Below are 16208 nucleotides of genomic sequence, written 5' to 3'. Positions count from 1 at the left end.
CAACAGTGCTGCAGGCTCCTGCCCCCCCTGCCTGCTGGCCTCCTCCCCACACCACCCCCCCCAGGGGGAGTGCAGCAGCTCCCCAGATCCCTCCCCCCCCCTCCCCCCAGCCCTGGGCCCTGGGACACTGCCTGATGCCTCGGGGGGGTGGGCAGCTGGGATGCCCCCTGCCCAGCCCTGCAGCAGGGAGCCACCCCCTGCCCAGCCCTTCAGCAGGGAGCCACCCCCCTGCCCCTCTGAGCTGAGCATCTCCCAGGCTCGGGGCCAGGCCTCAGGAGCAGCTCAGGTGAGTGCTGCAGGATTGGAGCCCGGGGCAGGCAGCACCACGACCTCCCCTGGAGCCACAGCAGCTCCTGGACCTCCTGGGACCTGAGCAGCAGCCTGGGGCAGCCTCCCTGCCCACTGCCACATCCCAGTGCCCCCATCCTGCCCCCAGCTCTGCCTCCAGCTTCCCCCTCAGGACCCAGCTCCAGACAAAGCCTCAGCACCCTCTGGGCACTGGGGGCTGCTGGAAGGGAGGCCTCCTGCTGAGGGAAGGGGCAGGGCTGGGGGGCTGCCCTCCTGCACCCTGGTTCATGTCCCCACCTGGGCACTCTGGGGGTGCCAGCCTGGGCTCACCACGCTGAGGGCTTCCCAGCACCCCTAGAGCTGGCTGGAGGCAGCAACCCAGAGGCACTGCCCAGAATGTGCCATCTGCTGCCCAGGTGCTGCCCCCAGGGGGGCTGCCCCTCAGCACTGCTCTCATTGTCCCCCCTGGGGGGGCTCCCTAGGGGAAGGCTTTGCCACTTCTCACATCCATTGCCCTCTGCAACAGAGAGGATCACAGCCCCACGGTGCCCACACAGCACTCAGCACCAGGGGACACAGGGGAAAGGCAGGGAGCTGAGCTGGGCACAGGGAACAAGGGCATGGAGCTGAGCTGGGCACAGAGAACAAGGGCATGGAGCTGAGCTGGGCACAGAGCAGAAGGGGATGGAGCTGAGCTGGGCACAGAGCAGAAGGGCAGGGAGCTGAGCTGGGCACAGAGCAGAAGGGGATGGAGCTGAGCTGGGCACAGAGCAGAAGGGCAGAGAGCTGAGCTGGGCCAGGGAACAAGGGCATGGAGCTGAGCTGGGCACAGAGAACAAGGGCATGGAGCTGAGCTGGGCACAGAGCAGAAGGGCAGAGAGCTGAGTGGGCACAGAGCAGAAGGGCAGAGAGCTGAGCTGGGCACAGGGAACAAGGGCATGGAGCTGAGCTGGGCACAGGGCAGAAGGGCATGGAGCTGAGCTGGGCACAGAGCAGAAGGGCAGAGAGCTGAGCTGGGCAGAGGGAACAAGGGCATGGAGCTGAGCTGGGCACAGAGCAGAAGGGGATGAGGCTGAAGTGCCTGTGTCTCAGCCTGGCAGGACCTTACCTGTGCCCTGAGCTGGCACACAGCTGGCAGCTCCTCCACTGCCACACATCTGGCAGCTGCTCTTTGCCACACATCTGGCAGCTCCTCCAGTGCCACACATCTGGCAGTTCCTCACTGCCACACAGCTGGCAGCTCCTCCCTGTCACACATCTGGCAGCTCCTCCACTGTCACACATCTGGCAGCTCCTCCCTGTCACACAGCTGGCAGCTCCTCCCTGCCACACATCTGCCAGCTCCTCCAGTGCCACACATCTGGCAGCTCCTTCAGTGCCACACAGCTGGCAGCTGCTCTTTGCCACACATCTGGCAGCTCCTCATTACCACACATCTGGCAGCTCATTCACTGCCACACATCTGGCAGCTCCTCCCTGTCACACAGCTGGCAGCACCTCCACTGCCACACAGCTGGCAGCTCATTCACTGCCACACATCTGGCAGCTGCTCTTTGCCACACAGCTGGCAGCTCCTCCACTGCCACACAGCTGGCAGCTCCTCCACTGCCACACAGCTGGCAGCTGCTCTTTGCCACACATCTGGCAGCTCATTCACTGCCACACATCTGGCAGCTCCTCACTGCCACACAGCTGGCAGCTCATTCACTGCCACACATCTGGCAGCTGCTCTTTGCCACACATCTGGCAGCTCCTCCACTGCCACACATCTGGCAACTCCTTCAGTGCCACACAGCTGGCAGCTGCTCTTTGCCACACATCTGGCAGCAGTGTGGCAGCTCCTCCACTGCCACACAGCTGGCAGCTCCTCCAGCGCCAGCCCGGGGCCAGCCTTGCTGCGGGCCTCCCGCCGGTGCCAGGCGCCTGCCGCCGGTGCCAGGCGCCTCCCCGCGCAGCCCGGGGCCGGGCGGTGGGTGGGTGGGGGCCGGGGCGGTGCCCACCTGCGGCAGGGCGGAGCTGAGCTGCCTCTGGAGCTGATCTCTCTCCCGCAGGGTCTCCTGCAGCCGGCCCTGGGTGGCCGCCAGGCTCTCCCGCGTCTCCCGCAGGCTGTCCAGCAGCTTGTCCCTCTCGTCCAGCATGTTCACCATCAGCTGCTCGAAGTCGGCGTCGGCCTCGGAGCCCTGGGGGGGCCCCAGCGGGTCCCCCTCGCTGATGGTTGGCATCACCTCGCACATCATGGCTGCCCGGGGTGGGGGGGGCGGTGCTGGCCGGGTGCCGTCGAGCCCGGGGGCTGCCTGCTCACATCGCTAAGGGCTCCCGCGGGGCAAGGCGGCCGGCGAGGGAGGGGGCGGCGGGGCGGGGGGGGCGAGGGGGAGCCCCCATGCCTGCCGCCGGAGGGCTAAGCAGAAGCTGGCATCGCCCCGCCGGGGGCGGAGGAGCCTTCCTGGCACCGCCCAGGCCCGCGGGGGTCGAACTCTGCTCTTCTCCGTCCCTTGCGGCACCTCCCTGCTGCCTGCGGAGGGGATGCAGCCTCAGCGAGCCCCCGGGGAGCTCAGAGGGGGGCAAAGCAGCTCCTTGAGGTCTCGTCCCAGCGCAGAGCCCAAGCTGGCAGCGGCACAAGCAGGGTCCTGGGGCTGCCTGGGCATGCTGGGGAGCAGGCTGGGGCCGCGGGAGAAGGTCACTGCTGCCGTGGGCACATCCCTCCGCCTGGCATCACAGGGCTTCAGACACGGAGTGGTGACCTGCAGGAGAGGGCACAGAGATCAGATCCCTCCTGCTGCTCCCCCCCAAAGCCCAAGGCACCTCCCAGCACCCTTCCCCTTCCATCAGACCCCGGAGGGCTGCAGCCAGGGGGCTCAGCACCACCAGGGAAGGGCAGTGCCAGGTGGCACCACCCTGCACCCATCTGCTCACCACCCTGCACCCAGCATCTCCAGCACCCAAACCCCTGCAGGGGTCTTGGCCACTCACACATCCTGGGCCAGGAGCCCACCCCCCAGGGAGCCCCTGGGCCCCAGGCTCCAAGTGTGCTCCAGCTGCAGAGGCTCTCCCTGTGCCAGCCCCAGAGCTGAGCCTGCTCCAGCCCTGGCATGAGCTGGATGAGCAGGGCAGCAGCCTCTCCCTCTGGCACCAGCAGGGGACAGCTGCTCCCTGCCACATCCTCCCCTGCTCCAAACACCACCTGAGGTGGAGGCAGGGATCTGCAGGTCTTTGGGCACCCTGCAGCCAACACAGAATCATCATTTGGCTTGGCAAAGACCTCTGAGATCCCCCAGGCCAACCCCAACCCCCCCATGGCCACCAAACCCTGGCCCCAGCTGCCATGGCCACAGCTTGCTGCAACCCCTCCAGCCATGGGGACTCCACCACCTCCCTGGGCAGCCTCTGCCAGGCCCTGACCACTCCTCCAGCAAAGACATTTGGCCTCCTCTCCAACCTCAGCCTCCCCTGGCACAATTTCAGGCCAGTTCCTCTCCTTCTGTCCCCTGAGCCTGGGGACAGCTGCTCCCTGCCACATCCTCCCCTGCTCCAACCACCACCAGAGGTGGAGGCAGCAGGACCCCCACATTACTGCCCAAGCACTGCCCCCCAGCCAGCCCCAGGCCTTGAGAGGGTGGAGGGGGGCAGGAATCAGTCATGGAGCCATGGAAGCCCAGGCTGGAAGGGACCTCCAGGCTCAGAGGATCAGGTTGGCAAAGCCCAGGCTAGACAAGCTGGCCCAGCCTAGGCCAGGCCTTGACAACCCTTCTGGAGAAGAAACTGCTCCTAAAGCCCAACCTGAACCTGCCCTGGGGCAGGTTCTGAGGCTGTTTCCTCTCCTGCTGTCCTTTGTTCCCTGTCCCAACCTCCTCTCAGGGAGCTGCAGAGAGCAATGAGGTCTCCCTCAGCCTCCTCTGCTCCAGGCTCAACCCCCCCCAGCTCCCTCAGCTGCTCCTCCCCAGCCCCTTCCCCAGCTCTGTTGCCCTTCCCTGGCCCTGCTCCAGCCTCTCAATCTCCTTCCTGCAGTGAGGAGCCCAGGGCTGAACCCAGCACTCAAGCTGTGGCCTCCCCAGTGCCCAGCCCAGGGGCACCATCCCTGCCCTGCTCCTGCTGCCCACCCCACTGCTGCTCCAGGCCAGGCTGCTGCTGCCCTCCTTGCCCCCCTGGGCACCCCCTGGCTGCTCTCCAGCTGCTGCCAGCTGATAACCTCAGCTCCTTTTCCCCAGGCTGTGATGCTGGAGGTTAGGTCTCGGTGCCCTCACCTCACCTCTCTCTCAACCAACACAGGGCCATGGACAGGAGGTGCCACAGGCAGTGCTGGCCCAGATCAGCCCCTCCTGGCCTTTGCCTTGGCACAGCAGCTGGGGGCAGGAGCAGCTGGGGGCAGCAGCAGATGGGGGCAGGAGCAGCTGGGGGCAGCAGCAGCTGGGGGCAGCAGCAGCTGGGGGGCAGCAGTAGCTGGGGGCAGGAGCAGCTGGGGGCAGGAGCCGCTGGGGACAGCAGCAGCTGGGGGCAGGAGGAGCTGGGGGAAGGAGCAGCTGGGGGCAACAGCAGCTGGGGACAGCAGCAGCTGGGGGCAACAGCAGCTGGGGGCAGGAGCAGCTGGGGGCAACAGCAGCTGGGGGCAGGAGCAGCTGGGGGCAACAGCAGCTGGGGGCAGGAGCAGCTGGGGGCAGGAGCAGCTGGGGACAGCAGCAGCTGGGGGCAGGAGCCGCTGGGGACAGCAGCAGCTGGGGGCAGGAGGAGCTGGGGGAAGGAGCAGCTGGGGGCAACAGCAGCTGGGGACAGCAGCAGCTGGGGGCAGCAGCAGCTGGGGACAGCAGCAGCTGGGGGGCAACAGCAGCTGGGGGCAGGAGCAGCTGGGGGCAACAGCAGCTGGGGACAGCAGCAGCTGGGGGCAACAGCAGCTGGGGGCAGGAGCAGCTGGGGGCAACAGCAGCTGGGGGCAGGAGCAGCTGGGGGCAGGAGCAGCTGGGGACAGCAGCAGCTGGGGGCAGGAGCAGCTGGGGGCAGGAGGAGCTGGGGGCAGCAGCAGCTGGGGGCAGGAGCAGCTGGGGGCAGGAGGAGCTGGGGGCAGGAGCAGCTGGGGGCAGCAGTAGCTGGGGGTAGGAGCAGCTGGGGGCAGGAGGAGCTGGGTGTAGGAGCAGCTGGGGGCAGCAGCAGCTGGGGGCAGGAGGAGCTGGGGGCAGGAGCAGCTGGGGGCAGGAGGAGCTGGGGGCAGGAGCAGCTGGGGGCAGGAGGAGCTGGGGGTAGGAGCAGCTGGGGGCAGGAGCAACTGGGGGCAGCAGTAGCTGGGGGCAGGAGCAGCTGGGGGCAGCAGCAGCTGGGGGCAGCAGTAGCTGGGGGCAGGAGCAGCTGGGGGCAGCAGCAGCTGGGGGGCAGCAGTAGCTGGGGGCAGGAGCAGCTGGGGGCAGCAGCAGCTGGGGGCAGCAGTAGCTGGGGGCAGGAGCAGCTGGGGGCAGGAGGAGCTGGGGGCAGGAGCAGCTGGGGGCAGCATCAGGACTCTCCTGCCCCATCCAGGGCAGCCTGAGTGAGGAGCTGGCTCTGTGCATGGCCAGGCACAGGCTGCTGGGGCCAGGCAAGCACAGCTCTGCTCTTGGGCTGACTTTGGCTCAGCAGCTGGTGGGAAGTGAGACACAAAACCCCCTCTAAAAATAGAGAGGCTGTGGAAGAGCAGCAGCTCCCCCCTGGGCACCCAGCAGCTCCTGCTGACAGCTGGCTCCAGGGTGCTGGGCACAGGGGACGAGGCTGTGCCACAGGTGGGTGGCTGACCCCTGCCCCCTCTGGCATCACCCTGCCTGCCCCCCTGGCATCACCCTGCCTGTCCCTCTGGCATCACCCTGCCTGCCCCCCAGCCATCACCCTGCCTGCCCCCCTGGCATCACCCTGCCTGTCCCCCTGGCATCACCCTGCCTGTCCCTCTGGCATCACCCTGCCTGCCCCCCTGGCATCACCCTGCCTGTCCCTCTGGCATCACCCTGCCTGCCCCCCTGGCATCACCCTGCCTGCCCCTCTGGCATCATCCTGCCTGTCCCCCTGGCATCACCCTGCCTGTCCCTCTGGCATCACCCTGCCTGTCTCCCCTGGCATCACCCTGCCTGTCCCTCTGGCATCACCCTGCCTGTCCCCCTGGCATCATCCTGCCTGCCCCTCTGGCATCACCCTGCCTGTCCCCCTGGCATCACCCTGCCTGTCCCTCTGGCATCACCCTGCCTGTCCCTCTGGCATCACCCTGCCTGCCCCCCTGGCATCACCCTGCCTGTCCCTCTGGCATCACCCTGCCTGTCCCTCTGGCATCACCCTGCCTGTCTCCCCTGGCATCACCCTGCCTGTCCCTCTGGCATCACCCTGCCTGTCCCTCTGGCATCACCCTGCCTGCCCCCCTGGCATCACCCTGCCTGCCCCCCTGGCATCACCCTGCCTGTCCCTCTGGCATCACCCTGCCTGCCCCCCTGGCATCACCCTGCCTGTCCCCCTGGCATCACCCTGCCTGCCCCCCTGGCATCACCCTGCCTGTCCCTCTGGCATCACCCTGCCTGCCCCTCTGGCATCACCCTGCCTGTCCCTCTGGGCTCACCCCAATTCTCCATGGGGCTCCCCCCAGCTGTCCCTTTCCCAGCAGGGTGAGCAGCTCACCCCCTGCTCCCCAGGCTGCTGCTCTGTGCACCCCGAGGCAGGGGCAGCTCCTGGGCGTTCTGGGGCTTAGTTCCCTTTCATCCCAGCCCTGCCAAGAGGAAGGCAAAAGCCCTGTCCGGGATGCTCAACCCGGCAGGCAGCTGGCACCGAGGCTGCTCCCTGCACCCAGACAGGCACCGAGGCTGCTCCCTGCACCCAGACAGGCACCGAGGCTGTTCCCTGCACCCAGACAGGCACCGAAGCTGCTCCCTGCACCCAGACAGGCACCGAGGCTGCTCCCTGCACCCAGACAGGCACCGAGGCTGTTCCCTGCACCCAGACAGGCACCGAAGCTGCTCCCTGCACCCCGGACAGGCACCGAGGCTGCTCCCTGCACCCAGACAGGCACCGAGGCTGCTCCCTGCACCCCGGCAGGCAGCCGGCAGCTGGGCCCAGCCCATCAAAGCATCCCTTTGATCCCCTCTGCTCCCGGCAAATCCTCCCCAGCTGCCCAACCTGCCCTCAAAAGATCAGCAGAGGCCAGCAGAGCCCAGGCCAGGCCCCTGCCTGCAGCTCAGCAGCCTGAGGATGGATCCTCAGCGGTGCCAGCATCCTGCCCTGCCCTGCCCTGCCCCTGTCCCTGCCCTGCCCCTGCCCCTGCCCCTCCCCTGCCCCTGCCCCTGCCCTCCCCTGCCCCTGCCCTGCCCTGCCCTCCCCTGTCCCTGCCCCTGCCCCTGCCCTCCCCTGCCCCTGCCCTGCCCCTGCCCTGCCCCTGCCCTGCCCCTCCCCTGCCCCTGCCCAGCCCCTGCCCTGCCCCTGCTCCTGCTCTGCCCTCCCCTGTCCCTGCCCCTGCCCTGCCCCGACACTTTCCTGCCCTGCCCTGCCCTGCTCTGCCCCTGCCCCTGCTCCTGTGGGGCCAGGCTGGGAGAGCTGGGGCTGTGCAGCCTGGAGAGGAGAAGGCTCCAGGGAGACCTCAGAGCAGCCTTGCAGGAGCTGAAGGGCTCCAGGAGAGCTGGGGAGGGACTTGGGCCAAGGGCTGGGAGGGACAGGAGGAGGAACAATGGCTTTGAGCTGGGAGAGGGGAGACTGAGAGTGGAGATCCTGGGTCAGGGTGGCAAACTCCTGTGGGGATGGGGCAAGGAGAGCAGGGTGGAGATGGAAGGCACAGACCCATGGCTGGCACCTCCAACACGGAGCATCTCCCACCCAGACTCAGCCTCCAAGAGCAGAGCTGGGGCTGTGCAGCCTGCAGGAGAGAAGGCTGCAGGGAGACCTCAGAGCAGCCTTGCAGGAGCTGAAGGGCTCCAGGAGAGCTGGGGAGGGACTTGGGCCAAGGGCTGGGAGGGACAGGAGGAGGAACAATGGCTTTGAGCTGGGAGAGGAGAGACTGAGAGTGGAGAGGAGGAAGAGATTGCTGAGAGTGAGGCTGGGGAGAGCCTGGCACAGGTTCCCAGGGATGTGGCTGAGCTGTTTCAGGTCAGACTTGCTGTGGCCCTGAGCCTGCTCCAGCTCCCCATGGCCTTGCTGGCTGCAGGGGGTTGGGGCAGGTCCTTGGCTGCTCCCTTCCCCCTGCTGCCTTCCTGCCTGTGGGGCTGCAGGGGATGCTGCACTGCCAGGAGGGAGCAGTCAGCAGCCCCAGCCCTGGCCCAGCAGCTCCCCCCAGCCCCTGCCCCTGGGCTGCACTGTGGCCTCTGCAGACCTCCAGTGCCAGGGGCAGGCCAAGCAGGATCCAGGTCCCCAGGGGGCCCAGGTGGAGCTGGTGCTTGCACCTTGGCTCCCCCAGGCCTGCTGGCAGCAGGGCATGGCACAGATGGTGCCCATCCGCTGCCAGGGCCAGCCCCAGGCCAGGGCCAGCCCCAGGCCAGGACACCCAGGGAGCAAGAGGGAAGTGAGGGAATCCTGGCTGGGGACCAGGTGGCAGCTTGGGCAGCAAGGCTCAGAGCAGACACTGCAGGGTCTGCAGAGGCACAGCCCTGAGAGCAGAGAGCTCTGCTGGGGGGGGGATGGAGCCCTGAGGAAAGAGCAAGCCTGGAAACAGGGAATGGTTTGGGATGGCAAAGGCCTCTGAGATCCCCCAGGCCAACCCCAACCCAACCACCCCATGGCCACCAACCCCTGGCCCCAGCTGCCATGGCCACAGCTTGCTGCAACCCCTCCAGCCATGGGGACTCCACCACCTCCCTGGGCAGCCTCTGCCAGGCCCTGACCACTCCTCCAGCAAAGACATTTGGCCTCCTCTCCAACCTCAGCCTCCCCTGGCACAATTTCAGGCCAGTTCCTCTCCTTCTGCCCCCTGAGCCTGGGGAGCAGAGCCCAACCCCCCCTGGCTGCAGCCTCCTCTCAGGGAGCTGCAGAGAGCAATGAGGTCTCCCTCAGCCTCCTCTGCTCCAGGCTCAGCACCCTCAGCTCCCCAGGGGGCCCTGGGCAGCAGCACCATGCAGGGGAGCAAGCAGCAGTGCAACATCTCAGTGCCCTGCTCCTGTGGCAGCTCCAAGAGCTCAGCACTGAGCTGCCAGAGCCCTCCATCCACCCCAGAATGCTCAGACACTCTGCAGGGGCTGGGGCAGGGCCAGGGAAGGGCAACAGAGCTGGGGAAGGGTCTGGGGAAGAGGGCTGGGGAGGAGCAGCTGAGGGAGCTGGGGGGGCTGAGCCTGGAGCAGAGGAGGCTGAGGGAGACCTCATTGCTCTCTGCAGCTCCCTGAGAGGAGGCTCCCTCAGCTGCTGCTCCTCCCCAGCCCTCTTCCCCAGACCCTTCCCCAGCTCTGTTGCCCTTCCCTGGCCCTGCTCCAGCCTCTCAATCTCCTTCCTGCAGTGAGGAGCCCAGAGCTGAACCCAGCACTCAAGCTGTGGCCTCCCCAGTGCCCAGCCCAGGGGCACCAGCCCTGCCCTGAGCCCAACCCTCAGCCTCCTCCTCTCCAGAACAGAGTCACAGAATTGTCTCAGCTGGCAAAGGCCTCAGAAATCCCTGAGCTCAGCCAGCAGCCTCTGAAGTGAAGCCTCCTCTGCTGGGAAGCCCCTGGAGCCCCTCCCCCAGCAGCTCCCCAGGGCTCAGTGCAGAGCTTCCTCTCCCTGCAGGGCACAGCAGTGATGCCTTTGGGCAGCACCTCCAGGATCTGCAGCGCTCTGAGTGGTGCTGGAGTGCAGCAGGAGCCCCCAGAGCACAAGGACAAAGGGCTTTGCAAGCACAAACCCAGGCTGGGCAGAGGATGGCTGAGAGCAGCCAGGAGGAGAAGGCCTTGGGGGTGCCAGGTGGTGACAAACTCCCCAGGAGCCAGCAGTGGTCCCTGGCAGCCCAGAGCCAGCTGAGAGCTGAGCTGCAGCCAGGGCAGGGAGAGCACAGCACAGGGAGGGGATTCTGCCCCTCTGCTCTGCTCTGCTCAGCCCCCACCTGCAGCACTGCCTCCAGCTCTGGGGGGCCCAGCACAAGGAGGACCTGGAGCTGCTGGAGAGGCTCCAGAGGAGGCCACAGAGATGAGCAGAGGCTGCAGAACCTCCCCTGTGGGGCCAGGCTGGGAGAGCTGGGGCTGTGCAGCCTGGAGAGGAGAAGGCTGCAGGGAGACCTCAGCCAGGTCAGGCTGAGGATTCCTTTTGTCAGGGGAAGGAGATGCCTGAGGCCAATGAAGCAGGAGGGGCAACAAGAGTCATGGTGCAGGGACTGCAGCAGGGAGCCAAATGCCAGCACTCAGCACCTCCACAGGAGAGACCCAGGGGAGCACATCCTCTCTCCCCAGTGCCCTCAGACCCAACCATGCACCTGGCAGCCCCCCAGCTCCTCACACAAGCAGGCTGCAGCATATGGCTGGCCCAAGACCCTCCTGAGAGGGACCCCCAGGGCACAACCAATGGGATCCAGCAGGAGGGAAGAGGAGGTTGGGAGGTGAGGAGATTAGGAAGAGAGCAGGGGGCAGGCTGGGAGGGTTGGGGCTGTGCAGCCTGGAGGAAAGAAGGCTCCAGGGAGAGCTCAGAGCAGCCTTGCAGGAGCTGAAGGGCTCCAGGAGAGCTGGGGAGGGACTTGGGCCAAGGGCTGGGAGGGACAGGACGAGGAACAATGGCTTTGAGCTGGGAGAGGAGAGACTGAGAGGAGGAAGAAATTCCTTGCAGTGAGGGTGGGGAGAGGTTGCCCAGGGAGGCTGTGGCTGTGCCCTGCCTGGAGGTGTTCAGGATCAGGCTGGATGAGGCTCTGAGCAGCCTGTGCTGGTGGGAGGTGTCCCTGCCCATGGCAGGGGGTTGGAAGTCTTCACCTCCCTGCCTCTGTCCCCCAGGCAGGCTCCAAATCCAGGCAGTGTTTCCCATCCTCAGCCTTTGCCTTTCTCCATCCCAGCCTGAGGAGGAAACCAGGAGGTGCCAACTGTCCCTCCCTGGCTGCTTCTTGGCAGGGAGAAGGCAGAGTTAGCACTCCGCTGATATTTATAGCCCCCAGTGGGAGGGGATCCAGCCCACACCAACCCCAGTGGGGAGGTTCAGAGAGCCTCCTGCCCCTCCCCAGGGCCACAGCCACCCCTGGGGACCACAGAACCCTGCCAGGCAGCGAGGCTGAGGCTCTGCAGGCTCCTCCAGCCCAGACACAGGGTGCAAAGTGGGGTGGGGGAGGTGATGAGCATCCCTCCCAGGGGCTGGCACCTTCCACTTGGTCTCCTGTATCACAGCCTCACAGGATCACCAAGGCTGGAAGAGACCTCAGAGCTCATCAAGTCCAAGCTGTCACCACAGACCTCATGACCAGACCATGGCTCCAAGTGCCACATCCAATCCCCTCTGGAACACCTCCAGGGATGGGGACTCCACCACCTCCCTGGGCAGCACATCCCAAGGGCCAACAACTCTCTCTGGGAAGAACTTTCTCCTCCCCTCCAGCCTTAACCTCCCCTGGCACAGCCAGAGACTGTGTCCTCTTGTTCTGGTGCTGAGTGCCTGGGAGCAGAGCCCAACCCCCTCCTGGCTCCAACCTCCCTTCAGGGAGTTGCAGAGAGCAAGAAGGTCTCTCCTGAGCCTCCTCTTCTGCAGGCTAAGCAACCCCAGCTCCCTCAGCCTCTCCTCCCAGGGCTGTGCTCCAGACCCCTCCCCAGCTTTGTTGCCCTTCTCTGGACACCTTCAAGTCTCTCAATCTCCTTCCTGACCTGAGGAGCCCAGAGCTGGACACAGGACTCCAGGTGTGGCCTAACCAGTGCAGAGTCCAGGGGCACAAGGACTTCCCTGCTCCTGCTGGCCACACTCTTCCTGCTGCAGGCCAGGATGCCCTTGGCCTTCTTGGCCCCCTGGGCACACTGCTGGCTCATGTTCAGGCAGCTGTCAATCAGCACCCCCAGCTCCCTCTCTCTTTGGCAGCTCTCAGCCACTCTGCCCCCAGCCTGCAGCTCTGCCTGGGGTTGCTGTGGCCAAAGTGCAGCACCAAGAACTCCCAGCTCCATGGGAACCCAGCCTGGAGTTCTGCCCTCTGGGGGCTCAGAGAGGTCCCCAGGGATCACCAGGGGGCTGCAGCTTGGCCACCAAGCAAGGGAGGAGAGGAGCCCCAGGCAGCAGCAGCCCTGGAGCCTGCCCCACACAGGAGTTTGCCCCTGGGCAAGCTCAGCCCTGCCCCAGGGCTGGGTCTGTGCCACACACTGCAGCTGCAGGTTGTGCTGTGCCCACTGCTGGTGCCCAGCACAGCAAGGAGCAGCAGCTGCTGGGGAGGCTCCAGAGGAGGCCACAGAGATGAGCAGAGGCTGCAGAACCTCCCCTGTGGGGCCAGGCTGGGAGAGCTGGGGCTGTGCAGCCTGGAGGAGAGAAGGCTCCAGGGAGACCTCAGAGCAGCCTTGCAGGAGCTGAAGGGCTCCAGGAGAGCTGGGGAGGGACTTGGGCCAAGGGCTGGGAGGGACACGAGGAGGAACAATGGCTTTGAGCTGGGAGAGGAGAGACTGAGAGTGGAGAGGAGGAAGAGATTGCTGAGAATGAGGCTGGGAAGAGCCTGGCACAGGCTGCCCAGGGAGGCTGTGGCTGTGCCCTGCCTGGAGGTGTTCAGGACCAGGCTGGATGAGGCCTGGAGCAAGCTGTGCTGGTGGGAGGTGTCCCTGGGCATGGCAGGGGGCTGGAGCTGGCTGAGCTTGGAGCTCCCTTCCAAGGCACTCTGCTTGTTTCCGAGCTGCCCTCCCTGCAGCCCTCTCACCTCTGGGACAGAGAGGCTTTGTGCCTCAGTTTCTCCACTAGCAAGGTCCAGCTCCCACCCTGGGCCTGCTGGGCTGGCTCTGGTGCTTTTCCATGATGTCAGTGCAGGGTTTGCCGTGGGTCCCTCCCCCCACCCCCCCGACACTCCCGCTCAGGAGCTGTCTCATCTGACGCCCCGGGGCTGGGGGCCTCCTCCCTGCTGCCGAAGCAGCTCCTGCCCTGCCTTAGTCACAGCCCAGGAGCTGCTGCTAATTTATGCAGCGCTGAGGGAAGAGTCACCAGCACCCAGGGCTGCTGCTGGAGTCTGCACCGTGCCTGCACCCAAGCCCTGGCAGAAGAAGCAGAGCTGGTTCTGCACCACCACCCCCCCCAGAGCACCCAGCCCAGAGGGCACCACAGGCAACCCCCCAGCAGAAACAGCAACCCAAGGCAGCTGCTGCTGGCCTGGAGCACCCCAAGTCCCTCATCTGACCAACACCCTGGGGTTCCATCCCCAGCTCACTGGAGCCAGTGGGGTGAGGATCATCAAAGCCAAGGGCTGAGTCCTGCACTTGGCTCACAGCAACCCCAGGAAGGCTCCAGGCTGGGGGCAGAGGGGCTGCAAAGTGCCCAGCAGGAAAGGAGCTGGGAAGGTTGATCAGCACTGGCTGGAGAGCAGCCAGGGGGTGCCCAGGGGGCAAGGAGGGCAGCAGCAGCCTGGCCTGAAGCAGCAGTGGGGTGGGCAGCAGGAGCAGGGCAGGGCTGGTGCCCCTGGGGAGGCCACAGCTTGAGTGCTGGGTTCAGCTCTGGGCTCCTCACCCCAGGAAGGACATTGAGAGGCTGGAGCAGCTGATGCTGGATGGATGCTGTCAGGAATGTGGAGGGCTCAGTGCCTGGGACCTGACCCCCAAAGAGCCACAGAGCTGCCAGCTGTGACATAGGAGGGCTGTGAACAACCAGGAGGTGCCCTTGGGTCACAACAACCCCAGGAGGGCTCCAGGCTGGGGGCAGAGGGGTTGGAAACTGCCCAGCAGGAAAAGCCCTGGGGGTGGTGGTTGAGAGCAGCTGGAGAGCAGCCAGGGGGTGCCCAGGGGGACAAGGAGGGCAGCAGCAGCCTGGCCTGGAGCAGCAGTGGGGTGGGCAGCAGGAGCAGGGCAGGGATGGTGCCCCTGGGCTGGGCAGTGGGGAGGCCACAGCTTGAGTGCTGGGCTCAGCTCTGGGCTCCTCACTGCAGGAAGGAGATTGAGAGGCTGGAGCAGGGCCAGGGAAGGGCAACAGAGCTGGGGAAGGGTCTGGGGAGGAGCAGCTGAGGGAGCTGGGGGGGTTGAGCCTGGGGAAGAGGAGGCTGAGGGAGACCTCATTGCTCTCTGCAGCTCCCTGAGAGGAGGCTGCAGCCAGGGGGGGTTGGGCTCTGCTCCAAGGGAACAAGGGACAGGACAAGATGAAATGGCCTCAAACTGCCCCAGGGGAGGTTCAGCTTGGCCATGAGGAACAATTGCTTCCTCCAAAGGGTTGCCAAGGCCTGGCCCAGGCTGCCCAGGGCAGTGGTGGGGTCTCCATCCCTGGAGGGGTTTCAAAGGTGTGGAGCTGAGGGCTGTGGGTTGGTGGTGCTGAGGGCCATGGGTTGGTGGTCCCCTGGCAGTGCTGGGTTAAGCCCTGGCCTGCATGATCTGAAAGGTCTCTTCCAACCAACCCAGTTCTGTTTCTTCCACAGCCAGGACCATCCTCTGCACACTGAGCACTGCCTCCATGCCCTGAGCCTCAGCAGCCCTGAGCCCTCCACACAGCTGCTGCTCAGCTGCCCCTGCCCCACTGCCAGGCTTGGCCAAGTCCCTGCTCAGCAGTGGGAGGCTCAGGGAGCTTCCAAAGGCCCAGAGCAGTACCCAGCTCCCTGCCCTGCTCCAGCAGCTCTGAGGGGTTTTGCTCCCACCCTTCACTGCAGCACAGACCTGGAGTGGTGCTGGAGAGCAGCCCAGGGAGGTCAACTGGAGAGTCAGAGGAGAGCCAAACTGGGCTTGCAGTGTGGGATCTGGGGGGTACCTCACAGCACCCTGGATTGGGTTGGGTGGGTTGGAATGGGCTGGGTTGGAATGGGTTGGGTTGGATTGGGTTGTGTTGTGTTGGGTTGGGTTGGGTTGAGTTGGGTTGGATTGGGTTGGGTTGGATTGGATTGGGTTGGGTTGGGTTGGATTGGGTTGGATTGGGTTGGGTTGGGGTGGGTTGGATTGGGTTGGGTTGGGTAGGATTGGATTGGGTTGGGTTGAGTTGGGTTGGGTTGGATTGGGTTGGGTTGGGTTGGGTTGGATTGGATTGGGTTGGGTTGGATTGGATTGGGTTGGGTTGGATTGGGTTGGGTTGGGTTGGATTGGGTTGGGTTGGATTGGGTTGGATTGGGTTGGGTTGGATTGGATTGGGTTGGGTTGGATTGGATTGGGTTGGGTTGGATTGGATTGGATTGGGTTGGATTGGATTGGGTTGTGTTGGGTTGGATTGGGTTGGGTTGGGTTGGGTTGGGTTGGGTTGGATTGGATTGGGTTGGGTTGGATTGGATTGGGTTGGGTTGGATTGGGTTGGGTTGGGTTGGATTGGGTTGGGTTGGATTGGGTTGGGTTGGGTTGGATTGGGTTGGGTTGGATTGGGTTGGATTGGGTTGGGTTGGATTGGATTGGGTTGGGTTGGATTGGATTGGGTTGGGTTGGATTGGATTGGATTGGGTTGGATTGGATTGGGTTGTGTTGGGTTGGATTGGGTTGGGTTGGGTTGGGTTGGACTGGATTGGGTTGGATTGGGTTTGGGAGGGGTGGGTTGGATTGGGTTGGATTGGGTTGGGTTGGGTTGGGTTGGGTTGGATTGGATTGGATTGGATTGGGTTGGGTTGGATTGGGTTGGGTTGAGTTGGATTGGATTGGGTTGGATTGGGTTGGATTGGGTTGGGTTGGATTGGGTTGGGTTGGGTTGGGTTGGATTGGGTTGGATTGGGTTGGGGTCGGCTGGATTGGATTGGGTTGGGGTGGGTTGGAATGGGTTGGGTTGGAATGGGTTGGGTTGGATTGGATTAGGTTGGGGTGGGTTGGGTTGGATTGGGTTGGGTTGGGTTGGATTGGATTGGTTTGGGTTGGATTGGATTGGGTTGGTTTGGGTTGGGTTGGGTTGGGTTGGGTTGGGTTGGGTTGGGTTGAATTGGATTGGGTTGGGTTGGGTTGGAA

The 16208-nt window shown here is 65.1% G+C and overlaps 1 protein-coding gene across 1 annotated transcript in view; it reads right to left on the bottom strand.

Moving 5' to 3' along the window:
• The window catches only part of LOC137454604 (liprin-alpha-4-like), a 63655-nt gene that overhangs the window by 23878 nt on the left and 23569 nt on the right, over positions 1-16208 (bottom strand). The window contains 1 exon segment of the mRNA XM_068164711.1: positions 2102-3029. Within this exon segment, the coding sequence (XP_068020812.1) occupies positions 2102-2525 (424 nt within the window). The 5' untranslated portion in view covers positions 2526-3029.

The sequence above is a fragment of the Melanerpes formicivorus genome, unplaced genomic scaffold (assembly GCF_026170545.1).
Source record: "Melanerpes formicivorus ecotype bairdi unplaced genomic scaffold, bMelFor1.0.p_v2 SCAF_82, whole genome shotgun sequence".
Classification (NCBI taxonomy): domain Eukaryota; kingdom Metazoa; phylum Chordata; class Aves; order Piciformes; family Picidae; genus Melanerpes; species Melanerpes formicivorus.
This window is presented reverse-complemented; position numbering and strand designations above follow the sequence as displayed.